We start from the raw sequence: 17,500 nt of genomic DNA on the forward strand, positions 1-17,500 counted from the left end.
TCTCTCTCTCCTTCCCTTGTGCACAAACTCTCCCCTTTCTCCCTCTTTCTCTCCTTCTCTCTCTCTCTCTCTCTCTCTCTCTCTCTCTCTCTCTCTCTCTCTCTCCCTCCACTACCCTCCCCCCCCTCCTCTCTCCTGTGGGTCCTATGGCTGCCAGACAGTCAGTATGGCAGTGGCGCGGTCCCTGCGGGGACAAAGCTCCCGTTCTTCCTGGGGAAAGCCCCCTCCCCTGCCGGAATTCTCCTCTCGCCTACGGGCACAAATCAGCACCGGCACAGGGAGTCTGGAGGGGAGGGCAGGGGAGAGAGAGAGAGAGAGAGAGAGAGAGAGAGAGAGAGAGAGAGAGAGAGAGAGAGAGGAGAAGGGGGGGGAGAGTAGATAGCAAGACAGAGAGAGAGGTAGATAGATAGTGAGAGAGAGAGAGAGGGGGGGAGTTTGATAGTGAGACAGAGAGAGAGGTAGTTAGATAGTGTGTGAGAGAGAGAGGGATTGAGTTAGATAGTGAGACAGAGAGAGAGAGAGAGAGAGAGAGAGAGAGAGAGAGAAATGTAGAATTAAAGAGTTGTGGAGTTGGAGAGGAGGATTGTGAGAAGCAACGTTTAAAGAGACACACAGTGAGAGGGGGTGTGTGTGTGTGTCTCTTTAAATCTTTGAATGACCAGAAAGCGTAAAGCTGATCACGGTGAACGAAAGGATTATTTTTTCCTGTGATTTGCTTATTGTCCCATGCCAATAAGGGTCTCCCTAAAACAGCTATTATTGTAGTTTGATCACTCTTTTAATCTGATGTGTTTGTCAAAACACCCTCATAGGAAACAGTTATCAGTTGATGCATATGCAGCATGTTCTGGAGAGAAAGAGTGAAACCAGCAACATTTCAAGTTCTTGTTGTTGGTGGTGGTGTCGGGTTGTTGTTGTTTTTCCCAACGACAAACTGCAAACAGAGACTGGTTGTCATGACCACCACAGAACATATCCTTGTATAACTGCCGCCGTTTCAGGAAGGCTGCTATCTCTCTCTCTGTCTTTCATAAGAATGTCTAATCAGACTGACTCTAACCTTCTTACCTTGTTCTGCAATCTTGGCACCAGGCCTAAAGATATGCTTAAGGCAACTGAGAGGGGCCATTCTTCTGGCTGTGGTGGGAATTTCATCACACTGTAATTTTTCATAAATACATACATTTACTAGCTATTAGCTTTTAGCTTTGCTAGTCAACTCACCTCACTAGTGGTAGAGGCACCCAAGGGAGTGCCCCCAGCTTAGCTGATGCATAACTGTAGTGAAAAACAGTCTGACACACTATTGTGCTCTGAATGAGAATCTTAACTGCTGTTTCAGCTGGCTTTACTCTCTTTGCTTGCTAGCCTGCTTAAAAAATTAAACAGACTAGCCTTACGTGACGCAACCCTCACATTCAGTGGTATAGAACCGATTATGACATTGCACAGTAATTTCGGAATTGAGTCTGGAGCACCCATTCCATTTACATTTATTTATTCATTCAGATCATTCCTTTATCAGAAACAACATGAAAGGTGCAGGTACACATGACATCAGTAGCCTATATGCACCTTTGATGTTGTTAACCCTTTGATGTAGCAGTTCAGTTTTAGCAATATGAGCTAATGTAGCCTTTTACATTGTAGAGGATTTTTTGCATATAGATTTGCACCCAGATTTGTGCTGATTTGCAACAAAATCTTTATCAGATAAGAAGGCAGCCATTGATGCTTTGGGTGTCAGTAACAAGATGAATCACTAAGAATTGGAAGTTCTGATGAAAGTTTTGATCGAGTTCAAATGCTCTCGCCAGGAAGCGAGAGAGAGAGAGATTGTGTGTGTGTGCGTGTGCGTGTGCGTGTGTGCGCGCGCACTCCTCTGTGTGTGTGTGTTGAGTTAGCACAGAAACCGTCTTTTGTGTCTGAGCCCTTCTTATGAGTCACTATAGGTCACGACATCTTGGACTTATTGTTCAATACTGAGAATAAAGTTGGGGTGGTGAAACTATACCAAATACCAAAAGTTGACCATGTCGTGATGCTTGAAGAAGGACCTTCATGCCGTCATGTTATTGTTTTTAATCCAAAAGCGAGATTGCACAGTGAAGAAAGAGATTATCAGTGAAAGTACTCAAATCTTTGTCACAAAAACTTTGTTCAGACCTCAAGCAAAGACGCAGTTGAGACATCGGTCTACCAGAATTTAGAACCTATAGACTCAAGGCTGTCTGGCTACACCACGAGAGCTCTCTGCTATCTTCTCAGGGCCTGCCTGTGTCTGTGGACTGAAAGTGAATGACCTGCAGTTAATCCCAACCCAAGAATAGCCTTCTGACCACGTGTGTGTGTGTGTGTGTGTGTGTGTGTGTGTGTGTGTGTGTGTGTGTGTGTGTGTGTGTGTGTGCACCAAACCAGAAGCACGAGTGTGATTTTTTTTCTTAATCTTTTCTTTCCCCATTTTTTTTTTTTTTTCAAAAAAATTGAGGAATAGTCCCGTTGCAATTGACGTCACGTCCTATCGATGACCTCAGTGTGGGAGGGAGTCACCGGTTGGCAGTCAGTGGAGGCAGCTTGGGTTACCAGCAGCGCGCTTTGCACCCGATGGCCTCTATGCCACACTCTACATACAGTCATTTCCAGTGTATACGCCGCATTGTGTACAAGTCGCAGGGCAGTGTTTTATGCCAGTTAAAATTAATAAAACCATAACTGTCCCTGTGTATTCACCTCACAGCTGAAGAAATTTTGCAAAAGTCACGGCTAGTAGTTGAAAAATTACAGTAGTGTGTACTGTACGTCCTCACAGTCGTCCACCATTTTGAGTGTGTCCCTGACTACGGTGTTCTTTTCTCAACTGCATGTCAGTTGGTAGCGATTTGCACCAGAGTTCTGTCCGCAGGGGGGAAGTGGGGAGTTTGTGCCCGGCGCCCTTGACCCGCAAGACTGAAGACAGGCGAGCGGCCTTTTTTTTCTCTAATTTTCTTTTTGTCTGCAAAAACTGCGGTCGAATGAGGAAGTGAATCTCAGTGTGAGCCATCGTGTGTCTGTGTGTGTGTGTGTGTCTCTGTGTGTGTGTGTGTGTGTGTGTGTGTGTGTGTCTCTGTGTGTGTGTCTGTGTTTGGGTGTGTGTGTGTCTGTAAATGTCTTTTGAGGGGTTTGAATGACGTGTGTGTGTGTGTGTGTGTGTGTGTGTGTGTGTGTGTGTGTGTGTGTGTGTGTATGTATGCAAGTCAATGCCCAAGTGTGTCTGTTCCGATGAAAGTCACACCTGCAGAATATCTTCTTGTTCCTCGATTGTTGCATGGTACTGACCAGCTCGGTTTTTTCTGAGCAGCAGTTTATGTGTATTTTTGGTGTGTGTGTGTGTGTGTGTGTGTGTGTGCATGTGTGTGTGCATGCGTGCGTGTGTGTGCGCACTACTGTGTCTACTGTGTGTGTGTATGTGTGCACGCTTGTGTCTACTGTATGAGTGTGTGTGTGTGTGTGTGTGTGTGTGTGTGTGTGCGCTTGTGTCTACTGTATGTGTGTGTGTGTGCTTATGTCTACTGTATGTATGTGTGTGTGTGTGTGTGTGTGTGTGTGTGTGTGTGTGTGTGTGTGTGTGTGCTTGTGTCTACTGCGTGTGTGTGTGTGTGTGTGTGTGTGCGTCTGCTCTGCCCATGCGGTGTGAATGCCCTACTGACTGACTGAGTGTCCAGTGTTAGTCCTAGCTGAGGGCGGGTCCTTCAGCACAATGCGCTTGTCCTTCTCCAGACCCCCCCCCCACCCCCCGCCCCCCCGCCCCCCGCACTATTGCCACTGTGCTCTGCCTCTTGCAACACATTCCTCTGTGACGTCAAACGCGCTGCTTCTGCACTGCGAGGCAAAATACAGGATGTTGCTGTGGAGGGTATGAGACAGACAGACACAGAGAGAAATGAGAGAGAGAGAGAGAGAGATGGAGAGAGAAAAAGAGACAGAGAGGGTGGGCACACATGAGACAAGAGAGATGATAGACAAAAACAGACAAAGAGAGTGAGCTTAGAAATACATTTTGAAATTGAATAGAGAGTGTGTGAGAAGGGGCATATGAAATGAAAGACTGGAGAGAGCGAGAGAGAGAGAGAGTGAGAGCAAGCAATGAACAGAGGGAAGGAAAAAAGAGAAGAGAGAAAATAGTCATTTTTATGTCAAATGAAATAAGAAGCGGGAATAGACAGGATGCGGTGGATGTCGCCTGTTGCAACCCTGACCCCCCACCTCCCCCTCCTCCCCCCTCCCTGCAGAAGCATTTGAAGGCAGTGTGTTTTTTCTGGGGTGTTCTTTTGTCTGTCTCAGTCAGCATACGTGTGTGTGTGTGTGTGTGTGTGTGTGTGTGTGTGTGTGTGTGTGTGTGTGTGTGTGTGTGTGTGTGTGTGTGTGTGTGTGTGTGTGTGTGTGTGTGTGTGTGTGTGTGTGTGTGTGTGTGTGTGTGTGTGTTTGTATATATGTGTGTGTGTGAGAGTGAGAGAGAGTGCCACTGGGACTTCCTCACACTGTAAAGTCAATAGCTTTGACCCATTGGCAGATCAACACGCAGGGTGTGTCCGGCTCAAATTCTTGGAGCGTCGGTGGGTGTTTGTGGGGAGTCAGGGACCAGGGTTGACTCCGCAAACAATCGGCCACGCAGCCAAGGCCACTGGAAACGCGTGGGAACTCACTCACACCCGTCACGGCCAGGATTTTCCCTAGAGTTTTGGTGCTGTTTGTAAACACTCTTTAACGTTGAAGTGAAAGGAACCTCAGCAGAGATGGAATTAAGCGGTCCAGATTGTCTTGTTTGTTTTTTTTTTGTTTGTTTGTTTGGAGGAGGGGGAGGGGAGGCAGACTGGAGACAGGTGTGAATTCTGTCATTCTGGTGGTATTCTCTTGCAGTGGTGATCTTGTTAGTTAGTCAGTACGAGGGGAACCACAGGTTCAGACACCCTCATAACACATTTATGAATTGCATACCTGCCATTTGCCACTCTACGGGGCGGGCAGTCATATGCCCACCGGTGGGTGACAGGGATGCATGCAACAGGGATGGACATCAGCACCCGTCACCAACCAATCAGAGGGAAACTATGAGTGTATGAGTGGCTGGCAGATTTCATACACAAAGTAATAATTTCATATTGAGTGGCTGGTGAATTTGGTGAACGCAAAGCTCTGTCAGTTGCTGGGAGATGATACATTTTAATTTTTATTTTTAAAAGTTATTTCCACTCCTGGCATGCAGCCAGAGTGAGAAACACTGGGAGGTTGTGGCACCCCTGAATTGTGACAGTGCTCGCTTTTTCACAGCATCTCCGTGTGTGCACAACTTGTCTGGTCGACATTGATAGAGGCTTAGACATAAGGTGGTCATGTTTTACTAGCCCGTAATTGTGTAATACATTATCATTTAATTATGGCGCTTTTCTATTTTGGCGATTTGTTTTTTCCTCGATGGTTAGTTAAGTGAATTGAAATAGTCCTTTGTTTTGTGCCGTAAAAACCTCACCGCATAGTTCTAGGCCCTCAGCGGTGTCGGACTGCAGTGAAGTGTGAGTCATGCGCTATGCATTCAATCTCAATAGGATTCCACTGGAGTCAGAGGGATAGGGTTAACCAACACACCTGCATATTGTGATGTGTGTGTGTGTGTGTGTGTGTGTGGCATTCAATACCTGCCTCCCTGTCCCATATTGTAGTAAAGCGGCCAAAAAAAAGCACACACACACACGCATGCACACATTCTTTCCCTGTCTCTTCTTTTCGATCTCACTTTAATCCCCCCCCCCCCACCCACCCACCCACACACGCACACACAGTCCTTGTGTTACATGCCTTGTGTGTGCCATAACCCCCAGGTGTAGTGTCATGTTACCTGTACGTGCTCACCTGTGTGTGGCCACCATGTTTCGCACGTATGCCGCTCTGAGTTCGATGCGCTGGTATGCACTGTGATGGTGGGCATAGCTGGATAGATGGAGAAAGGGACTATTAGACATGAGTCAGTTTGAGGGAGTGACAGTTTGGGGGCAGCCGTGGCCTACTGGTTAGGGCTTCGGGCTTGTAACGGGAGGGTTGCCGGCTCGACCCCCGACTAGTCTACGGCTGAAGTGCCCTTGAGCAATGCACCTAACCCCTCACTGCTCCCCGAGCGCCTCTGGTTGGGCAGGCAGCTCACTGCTCTGACTTAGTGTGTGATTCACCTCACTGTGTGTTCACTGCGTGCTGTGTGTGTTCACTAATTCGGTTAAATTGGGTTAAATGCAGAGAAGCGAATTTCCCTCACGGGATCAAAAAAATATTCTATTCTGTTCTATTCTATTCAGTGTCTGTCTTTTGGTACCTGACAAAGGCTGGGGTGGGGCATGCTGTTTCAGCTTCAGCAGTTTTAGCGTTCAACGTTCTGGTTGATGACCTGGAAAAGCTGCATGAGAGGGTTTTGGTTGAAAGCTAGCAAACAAACCACAAAGCCATCTAACACCACAACACGTTTCTAAGTAAAATGCTTTGCCACTATGCCAATAAGCGGTATTTTTACCGAGAATACCGAGAAAGGTTTTCTTGCACAGCATGACATCCATCTCACAGAGCATTGTCTGGGTGGATAGAGGGAACAACAGCTGTGTTTATATGCCCTTCTCAAGACCACTGATCATCATAGTTGAAGATGATACCAAAACTAGTTACCTTTAAAAACAGACCTCAAAAAGTGGCAAACTGTTGCATGTATCGTACTAACTTTGAAGCTTTTAGTCTATAATGTGAGATATAGACAAAAAAAATGTCTTTACCATCAAAGGCTTGTGAAAGAGCCCTATGAGTAATCTTTACATTTCATCGTAAGAAGTGGTTGACTTGAAGTTGCTGGGGGATTTGAGGTGGTAGATTGTCTGATGGTTTTATGCCTGGATGCCTTTATCTGATAAATGTAGACACTCACAAGCCCACAAGAATGGGCTTTTAGGGATCAGAATGAGGGTCTCCGGTGATGTGGTTGTGTGCGTGTTTTTGCATGTTTGATTGTATGTACGGCATGTGTGGAAGCATGTAAATGGCATGTGTAGAGATGCAGGGAAAGGTCTTAGGAACCTTGACGACCATGATTCGTTCAGGTCACACTTTAGCATACAGTAAACCAAGATTTAGAGTATTATAGGTAAAATATGAAACAGTTAATGGTTTAAAGTCTGACCACCCTGCGTTTATCTACAAACTTACAGGGTTATACAACACATCTTTTTCTCATACAAGTACAAATTGTAATGATGGAGAAACCATGATGTCTGCAAGACATCTCTGACCTGCGAATGGATTGTGTACATTCAATAGAGCGATCTAATCAATTCCTTCTCTCTCTTTCTCTTTTCCCCCCTTCTCTCTGCATCTCTCTCCCTCTCTCCCTCCCTCCCTTCCTCCCTCAGTCCTTCTGGCTCAGCCCATTGAGCAGGAGAGCATGGAGGGGAAGACGCTGAAGATCACGGACTTTGGCCTGGCGCGCGAGTGGTACAAGACCACCAAGATGAGCACGGCCGGCACCTACGCCTGGATGGCCCCCGAGGTCATCAAGTCCTCCACCTTCTCCAAGGGCAGCGACGTCTGGAGGTGAGTTGTTGCTAGGGTGATTATGATGGTTGCTAGGGTAATTGGGCAGTTGCTAGGGTGTATATGGTGGAGGTGAGGCCCAAGACTTATGCACTGCTTTTTTTTAATTTATTACCTCGGCCAAGGAGGTTATGTTTTCTTCGGGTTTTGTTTGTTTGTTTGTTTGTTTGTTTGTCGGTTAGTTAGCAAGATAACTCAAAAAGTTAAGGATGGATTTCGATGAAATTGTCAGGAAAGGAAGAAGCCATTACATTTTGGGAGTGATCCGGATCACCGTCTGGATCCAAGAGGCGTTTATGTTTTCGCTTGGCGGAGGTCTGTGCTCTCGGAGTGCTTTTCTAGTTAGATGTATGATTTCTGACGATATCAGAAATAATACATATCTTCAGATAAAAGTGCCGGCTTAATACCAATCACTTTACTGGTCTTTTACTTTACTTTTGTATGCGCGAGAGAAGATATCTAGTTACAGCCAGAGAGATATGCTTTGGCAATAAAGTGGAGGAACTATTGTGTCCCGCCTAGACTTTGCCTGATCACATATTTGTAAGTGATAAAGATCAAATAAGAGAGTGTGTGTGTGTGTGTGTGTGTGTGTGTGTGTGTGTGTGTGTGTGTGTGTGTGTAAAGGAGGTACAGATGGGTAGAATGAAAGAGTCTGAGAGTGAGAGAGAGAGAGTACAGCCCATGAGAAACAGATGATCTACGTGTACAAATACAGACCTTGAGGAAGATGCAGAAAAAAACTGTGTGGGAAAATGAATAAGACATTGAGGAAGAGAGAGAGAGAGAGAGAAAGATAGAGAAGGGAGAGAGAGAGAGAGCGATGGAGGATATGCGCAGGACTCATCAAAAGAAGTTTCAGCAGATTAGTTGAGACACACAGATAGTCACACACACTACACACTAACAGACACACACACTAACAGACCACACACACACACACGTCTTCTCCATTGTCTCCTCTCCCCCTGTAGAGATAGGACCCAAGAACCCTTCCAACACAGGTGTGCCCAACAAGGAGGTCTTTCTTCTAGGCGTGTGTGTGTGTGTGTGTGTGTGTGTGTGTGTGTGTGTGTGTGTGTGTGTGTGTGTGTGTGTGTGTGTGTGTGTGTGTGTGTGTGTGTGCGCTCCACCCCGGGGTCTTGTGCGTCTGTGTTTTAGGGGAGTGGAGCTCAGACAGGTCACCGGCGTCTCTCTCCCGAAAACAAAAAGCACCACTGTGTGCTAACCCACATCCTCCGACATCCCCCCCACCCCCACCCCACTCCATGTCTCTTACCCTCCCTCTCTTCATCCCTCTCTTCTTTCTTTTCTTTCTCACGCCCACTCGTCCTGACTCACCCCTCTGTGTTGCTATAGCGATGAAGTTGCATTTTTTTTGTTATGGTATCCTAGCGACAGATCATAAAGTTCAGATAGTCACAGGTACAGCCACAAGAATGTGACCTTAGGCTGCTAACAACGTAACCTTAGCAGATGTCTCCATCTCAGTAGCCAGAGGAACAATACACTATGTACTATATAATAAGAGACAAAGCTTTAATATAATGCTTTATAAAGCTTATCACGGGAGAGCATATTGCATTGTATCTCATGCTTGAGGCTACCACTAAGGAACCCAATGTCCTATTTATTTTATTTTGTTTTTGTGATCATCTGATGGGGAGTATCTTGAACGTTACTGATTAGCTGACCCCACTCTCCATATCACTGGTATAGTCATTTGTGACTTACCGTAAACAATTCTAGCTTTAGCTGTTTGTCTTCTCTCAATAGCTAGCCCCTAAGAGCCTCACAGCGCATCTAATTATAGCACAATTTACAAGAAATGCACTGCGCTAATGAATTACTTATGCAATTATTTGTAAAATGAAGTGTAACTAGCTTCCCAGCATGTGACCAGTTCCAGAGGGCCCATCAGTTCTAGTCACAAGCGCCCACACACACACACACACACACACACACACACACACACACACACACACACACACACACACACACACACACACACGTACACACACCTATCTTATCCCATCCCACTGTTGTGGTCCTGTAACTTTCCGTGGCTGAGATTTCTTGACAAATGAGTAGGCAAAACTTGGTTTCGCTAGTGTGCCTGCCTCAGTGGATGTGTGGCACTTTGATCTATACTCCAACTGTGTAATTAAACTCTGCTGTGATCTCATGGCACTAGAATATATGCGGAATGGTATACTTGTTTGTGGGGAATGCGCTGAGTTATAGTTAAGTGAAGATATATAAATAAACCCTCATAATAAAAAAATAATATGAATGTTTAACTGAGAAGCATCATCAGAAGATGCCATAATGCGCCATGATTTTTATACAGCTGGTTTATGCATCTTGTGACTGAAGAGAGTCAGAGGCCAGAATCGTCATTGACCTCCCTTTGAAAGTTTAGTCAAGCGCACACACACACACACACCATTCACACACAGAGAGAGAGAGAGAGAGACACACACACGCACATGCACACACATGTACGTGCACATACTCATACACGCGACTAAAAACACGCACACACGCACACACAAGCACAAACACTAAGTCTGATGTCTCAGCCTGGTCTGAAGAGTATGACGAGAGCCATTCAGTGAGGCTGTGTGTGTGTGTGTGTGTGTGTGTGTGTGTGTGTGTGTGTGTGTGTGTGTGTGTGTGTGTGTGTGTGTGTGTGTGTGTGTGTGTGTGTGTGTGTGTGTGTCCACTGTAATTAAAGCTCTATATAAAAATGCTGTGGGCTGCTTGCCCCTGCTGCCAGACTTCCTAAAATGAAGCAAAAGATGCACGATCTCTCTCTTTCTTTCTCTCTTCTGTCCCTCTTGCTCTCTCTCTCTTCTCCCCTCTTTTGCTCTTTCCTTCTCCTTCTCTCTCTCTCCAGCTTTTTTTTTTTTTTTCAATTTTTCAGTTTTTTTCTTTTGTGTGTGTGTGTGTGTGTGTGTGTGTGTGTGTGTGTGTGGCTTCCACGGGTGTAATTGACTGCACTGGGAAGATCCGAAGCCAACGCGGCAGCCTCTCTGTCTGAGGACACTTCAGTGTGTGTGTGTGTGTCTGTCTCTGTGTGTGTGTGTGTGTGTGTGTGTGTGTCTGTGTCTGTGTCTGTGTCTGTGTGTGTTTGTGTGCAAGTTTGTGTGTGTCTGTGTGTGTCTATTCACATTCATGTGTTTTGTGAGTGTGACTTGTGCACACACGCTTGTGTGTGTTCGTTTTAATGCGCAAAAGATTTCAATTTTTGTTGGGTGAGGAGAACAAACTGTGTTTTTTGAATAAGCATCAGTGTGATGGGGTCATGATGTTTCACATGCATCTGTGTTTTTTTTCTGTTCATCTACTGTGTGTGTCTGTGTGTGTGTGTGTGTATGTTTTTGTGTATGTTTTTGTGTCTCTTTTATGAAGTCATCCAACTGTTTGAGAGCACATCTGTCTCAGACACCATAAGTGCACTTATGAACTTAGATTATGTTAGCATAACCGCCCACACATGCACACACAATAGCTGACTGTTGGCTATGGGCATCTGATTGCATTTCCAGGTATGGGCTTACATCCATGCTTAGGAATTTAGCAGTCGCTGTTGCCACAGGTGCACACAGGCAGAGTACTTTGATCAGTACTGTATTCCCATAAGACTGGCATTACTGGGGATTACCCCGAGACCAATTCATCTTCAGTATGCTGCTATTAAAATGAGTGAATGGTTATTTAAGAGAAGACATGAGCATTAACACATAACCACACACACACACACACACAGACACGAAGAGCCCCACAAACCTTCTCCTTGTAAAACAGAAACACACACACATGCACATTTGAGCTTGAACAATGTAACTATAATTTCCCCAGCTCCTATGAGTCAGGTGAGCAGAAAGCACAGTTGGCAGAATTTCTACTGAAGCCACCGCCTGAGTCAGTGTGAAACTCTTTTTAGTCAAAGGGTACTATGAATATAACAAATTAAGAGAAGTGGTCTATATACTGATTACATTTCATTTTGCATATTTCAGAACAGCATTTTTAAATCATGTTGTAATTAAGTTTTTTTTATCCGGTTTCCTCACTGCTATAGCCTAACTGCTTCCTGAAGTGGGTAACATCTTGCCTTGATGATTGTTAATGGTGTTATGAATTAATAAAACAGAACTGAATTGAATCGAGTTGGGACAAATTGAATTCCACACTTTTATACATGAATGAAATGGAACTGAACGAAACAGAATAGAATTTAATACAACGGAATGGAATGGAATGGAATGGAATGGAATGGAATAGAATTACACTGCACACTCACTTCCTGTCTCTCCTCTACAGTTATGGTGTTCTGCTGTGGGAGTTGCTGACCGGCGAGGCGCCCTACCGGGGCATCGACGGCCTGGCTGTGGCTTACGGAGTGGCCGTCAACAAGCTGACCCTCCCCATCCCCTCCACCTGCCCCGAGCCCTTTGCCCAGCTCATGTCTGGTGAGTTGAAGAAGAAAGTCTGTGTGTGTGTGTGTATGTGTGTGTGTGCTTGATTGTGTGTGTGTGTGTGTGTGTGTGTGTGTGTGTGTGTGTGTGTGTGTGTGTGTGTGATTGTGTGTGTATGTGTGTGTGTGTGTGTGTGTGTGTGTGTGCTTGATTGTGTGTGTGTGTGTGTGTGTGTGTGTGTGTGTGTGTGTGTGTGTGTGTGTGTGTGTGTGTGTGTGCTTGATTATATGTGTGTGTGTGTTTGTATCGTTTTGTGTCAGTCGAAACCGACAGGTAACGGCTGAAAAGGAAGGCACACATGTTTCACATAGCATCTAACTGCGGTTGTGAAACTGGACAGCGTAGGTGCTAGTGTTTGTGTATGTGTGTAGTGTGTTCATTGTTGTCACCACTAGTCCATATAAATGTATGTATTGATATGATGTTATGTCGGTAAATGGTCATCTATACTTCCACAGCCCATAATACCCTTAGTGAGCAGACTTAGCCAAAACACTGTGTCAGGTCATTTGTTACATGCAGACTGTTTGGTTTCACTGACCTCATACCAGCTTGTGGTTATTTTGAGCGAGTGTTTGGGTTTATTTTCCTCCATTGTTTCCTGTTTCACACCACTGTGCTTGTCAGTGCAACATGTTGAAGTACAAGAGTATGTTGTCAAACAAGACCAGCCAGTCCGTCAGAGGAAAGTCCCACTTAACTGCATCTGAATGCTACAGTAGTGATGTCTACAGAATGTGTTTGTTTGTGTTGATTGTTTGTTAGTTAGTTGTTAGTATTTTATTTAGTAACACACACACACACACACACACACACAAACACACAAATTCACACACACTTTCATATGACATTCATTCTACCCAATGCCTGTAGAAGGCCTGGGTATGATAAAGAGTATCCATGTTGTTTTCAGTGATGGATTTGTCTGTAGTAGAAGGAATAGGGCCAAACTCAGACTGTCCCTCCAGTGATTTACAGTAGGCTACTGGAGCCCTGTGAGTGCTGCGTATATTTATATTCTCGTCGGGGGTCTTGTTTGGACATTTTTGCACAACTCCGCTCCGAATAGCACGACTACGCCGACCCAGCAATAAATGGGAAGTTTGTGCTGCAGTGCCCCAAATATCCCCGCTGTGTTTTCACAACAAACAACGGCAGGCTAAAAGTAGTAAATTCAATTAGGTCGCGCTTAATTACATTTAGAGGAATCAACGTCAACTGTGCTGAGTGCTCCTGACCATGTCTTCAACTGTAATGCATCATATTTACCGTACTTGGTGAGAATATAATCTGTGTACAGATTTGGATTTCGTCCTGCAGCTCAGGCTGGAAACCTGCACATCTGTCTCTCCTGCTTCCTGTCCACATCTTTTGGGTCCAATCACAAACTAGCTTATCCAAAGGCGCACCCGCATCGTTGGTCGGATTGGTTGAAGGACTATCCAAAAGCATACAGAGGCATTTGAACTATGCCCATAGATCACGCCTCTTGTGCAGTAGAAATAAAGCGCAGACTCCCCAGACTAATGTTCAATCTTAAAAGATTGAGCTTAGTATGGTGATAGCCAGAGCAATTTCTGAGCAATATATCACATTGAATTTACTTGTTCAAAATGTCAAATGTCACAACTAAATGTACAGTAAAAGGCCTGTAAATTCCACGTACAGATTAATGCAGATATCATGCATTTGCACAAATTGATATGAGTGACATCAGTGCCGCCATCTCTGACGCATGTCCTGTTACCTTTGTCCTTTTGTGTAGGACGAACGTCAGTAAGTATACTGTATGCGCATCACACACTGAATGCTGAAGTGATACCGTTTCGGTTTCCTGTCACAGTCTCCTCCCACAGCTTTGAGCAGCACCGAATCAGATAGAAAAAAAAGCTGGATTGTCAACCAAGAGCTGCTTACAGTGCAAGCATCCAAATGACCCATCCCATAGTTTTGGAAATCGGCCTGCAAGAAAGGCATGGCAATGAAGTAAAAGGGGATGTGACAGATTACTAGAACTGTTGTTGTCTTTGTTGTGTTTGTGGCTTTGGAATGTAGATTTAAAGGGAATGTGTTTTTTCGAGTGCCTCATTGTGAATGCTGTTGCCTGAGATTAGTCTATCTTCTGTATCTTATTCTCTATGGAAGACTTCATTTGAATAACTGTCTTCATCACATTTTCCAATTTTTCTGAGTATGTTAATTCATGTAGAACGATTTTGTGCATTTTAAGTTGAGTCACAAAGACTGTTTGTAATTGCATGTTCTGTCATCATCATACTTTATTGAGTTTTATTATCATTTGTTTAGTAGAGCATGTTGCTTAGCTTGACTAATGTGTCAGAATACGTTGATTCATGCCTTGTATATACAAAGCACCAGACTGAACGTTTTTAACAGAAGGCCTTCCTGACTTATGTTGTTTTAGAGAGAGCGCATTGACGAGCAGTAGACTTAGGCTGTGATTTTAAGAGTGTTTGGAAAGTGTGTGTAAGTATTTGTCTTCCCTGGAAACAAACAAGACTCCTACTGTCCTTTTTGTTTCATCAAACGTCTGCTTGCGTGTGGAGCATGGAGTGTTTTGTTTGGTTTTGCCTGTAAGTCAGATTTATATGAGCATGTGAATCCCCAGTCTGCCTGTGTGTGTGTGTGTGTGTGTGTGTGTGTGTGTGTGTGTGTGTGTGTGTGTGTGTGTGTGTCTGTGTCTGTGTCTCTGTGTGTGTCTGTGTCTGTGTCAGAATATTTCACTTTATTGCATTCCATGATATGGACGTTTCTGTAGAATTCTGCCTTTGATAAAAAAAAAAAAAAAAAAAAAGTTTAGTGGTCTGGGTATTGGTGGCTGTGGAGAATGCCTGACTGAAATGTGTGCCTTCCTGCTCTGACAGAGTGCTGGGACCAGGACCCCCACCGGCGGCCCAGCTTCGCCTCCATCTTGGCTCAGCTGACGGCTCTGGAGCAGCAGGTGATGGAGGAGATGCCGCAGGATTCATTCCATTCACTGCAGGAGGACTGGAAACTGGAGATCCAGCACATGTTTGACGAGTTGCGCGCCAAGGAGAAGGTTTGTAGGGCTCTTCGTGTCTGTGTGTGTGTGTGTGTGTGTGTGTGTGTGTATGTATTTTTGTGTGTGAGGAGGTGTGTTTGTGTGTGTGAGGGGGTGTACATGCATTTGAAGACTTTTCACCAAGTTGATGCGTGTGAGTGTGAGCGTGTGAGTGTGTGAGTGTGTGTGTGTGTGTGTGTGTGTGTGTGTGTGTGTGTGTGTGTAAAGGAGGTACATAGATGGGTAGAATGATGTGCATGTGTGATGTGCATGCTGTGTGTGTGAGAGAGAGAAATAGAGAGATAGTTTTGTGGTATATGGCTATGTGTATTTTGTGTATTGAAACCTGCCTGTATGTGTGTGTGTGTGTGTTTGTGCGTGCATTTGTGTGTGCGCATTTGTGTGCCTGTGTGCGTGTGTGTGTGTGCATGCATGTGTGTGTGCGCGTGTGTATGCGTGCGTGTGTGTGTGTGTGTGTGTGTGTGTGTGTGTGTGTACATGTGTGTGTGTGTGTGTGTGTGTGTGTGTGTGTGGTGCCCGTCCGCAGGAGCTGCGGTGCCGCGAGGAGGAGCTGAAGCGGGCGGCGCTGGAGCAGAAGTCGCACGAGGAGTTCCTGCGTCAGCGCGAGCAGCAGCTGGCCCAGTGGGAGCAGGACGTGTTCGAGCGCGAGCTCAGCCTCCTCATCCTGCACATGAACCAGGAGAAGCCCAACGTCAAGAAGCGCAAGGGCACCTTCAAGAAGCACAAGCTCAAGAGCAAGAACGGGGAGAAGATCAGCATGCCACAAGGTGAGAGGGAGAGGGATGGAGGGATGAAGAGATGGAGGGGGATGAAGGATAAAGAGAGAGAGAGAGGGAGGGAAGAAGAGAGGTAGAGGATGGGAAGGTAGAGAGAGAGAGAAAAGCATTGATGGAAAAAACACCTTCAAGAAGCAAAAGCTCAAGAGCAAGAACGGGGAGAAGATCAGCATGCCACAAGGTGAGGGGGGAGGGATGGAGGGATGAAATGATGGAGAGATGGAGGGAGATAAGGATGGAGAGAGAGTGAGGGAGGGATGAAGAAAGGGAAGTCAACTACAAGAAGCACAAGGTGAAAGGCAAGAACATCAAGAATATCAGCTGGGGAAAGAGGGATGGATGGAGAGGAAGAGAGAGTGGGATGGAAGGAGAAAGGGAGGGATGGAAAGAGGGGGCAGAAGAGATGCACTAGCGGAATGGCAGGAGTAGGAAGAAGGTGGACATTCTGCAGGGTGAAGGGACTTGGTGAATATTGAGTCTTAAGGCCTAAAGGACACAGATGTGGCCTCCCTGTGTAGGTTAAGCAGTGAGTAAGAGGAGAGAGGGTTAAAGCGGAGCGAGAGGTGCAAACGTTCGAACATTTCTGCGTTCTGTTTTCACAAAGGGGAGGGGGGCGAAATCCCCCTTTAAGCAGACCTAGAAACATTCGAACTGAACTGCTTGCCGATCGATATCCCACTACGCCTCTTTAAGCAGACAGGAACTGTTCGAATTTTGATCCATAGAGATGCATTATGTTGCTCTATCTTGTCAGTAGTAATGAAGGATCTTTGGTAAGAGCAAGTCCTCTACTGGATCATCGGTGCTCAAACAGCCACAGACACAAGCAAACAGAGACCAGTGCAAGTATAGCCGCAGACAAGCACAAATATACAGCACATATATGGTCAAATGCAAATATATTCTTCTTTATAAACCATAATCTAATGTAACAAAATACACAGATATTCTGCACATGGCCTCGCCTACATCTAACCATTATGTATCCCTATACATATTACATACATTTTGAGAAATTGCAAACATATATTAGATACAGACATGCTCTATATTCAAAATAATGTCGACAACAGGTTACGTGAACTCACACACATGCACCAAACAGCACTTAAGTGGCTAATGCTAGAGTCTGAGCAGCAGAGCCAGCGCTGGGCCCAGCCAGGAGACGCCAGCAGCAAAGCCCTCTCGTCTCGTCTGCAGCGCTCAGGCACTCATTCATTTCTGCTTCTCTCGTCCGCACATGCTCAGTTGGAGCGAGAGAGAGAGGAAGGGAGGGAGAGACTGTGCTTTTTTACTTCTTATTTTTGGCCTGTCCCTGTATAGCCATGGTGTGTGTGTGTGTGTGTGTGTGTGTGTGTGTGTGTGTGTGTGTGTGTGTGTGTGTGTGTGTGTGTGTGTGTGTGTGTGTGTGTGTGTGTGTGTGTGTGTGTGCTGGTTAAGTGTGTATTGGTTAAGTGTATATTGGTTAAAGTCTGCGTGTGTGGTTATGTGTTTGTGTGAATTGGTTAAGTGTGTGTGTGTGTCTCTCTCTCTCTCTCTCTCTCTCTCGTCAGGCTTTGGTTAAGCATGTGCAA

At 45.4% G+C, this 17,500-nt stretch overlaps 1 protein-coding gene across 1 annotated transcript in view; it reads left to right on the forward strand.

The window, feature by feature from the left end:
- Positions 1–17,500, forward strand: part of LOC134059589 (mitogen-activated protein kinase kinase kinase 11) — a 41,286-nt gene that overhangs the window by 16,242 nt on the left and 7,544 nt on the right. The window contains exons 2-6 of the mRNA XM_062516036.1: positions 7,419–7,599; positions 11,932–12,080; positions 14,972–15,147; positions 15,677–15,917; positions 17,250–17,254. Coding sequence (XP_062372020.1) covers positions 7,419–7,599; positions 11,932–12,080; positions 14,972–15,147; positions 15,677–15,917; positions 17,250–17,254 — 752 coding nt within the window. The remainder of the gene's footprint in view (positions 1–7,418; positions 7,600–11,931; positions 12,081–14,971; positions 15,148–15,676; positions 15,918–17,249; positions 17,255–17,500) is intronic.

The sequence above is a fragment of the Sardina pilchardus genome, chromosome 16 (genome assembly GCF_963854185.1).
Source record: "Sardina pilchardus chromosome 16, fSarPil1.1, whole genome shotgun sequence".
In the NCBI taxonomy this organism is placed as follows: Eukaryota; Metazoa; Chordata; class Actinopteri; order Clupeiformes; family Clupeidae; genus Sardina; species Sardina pilchardus.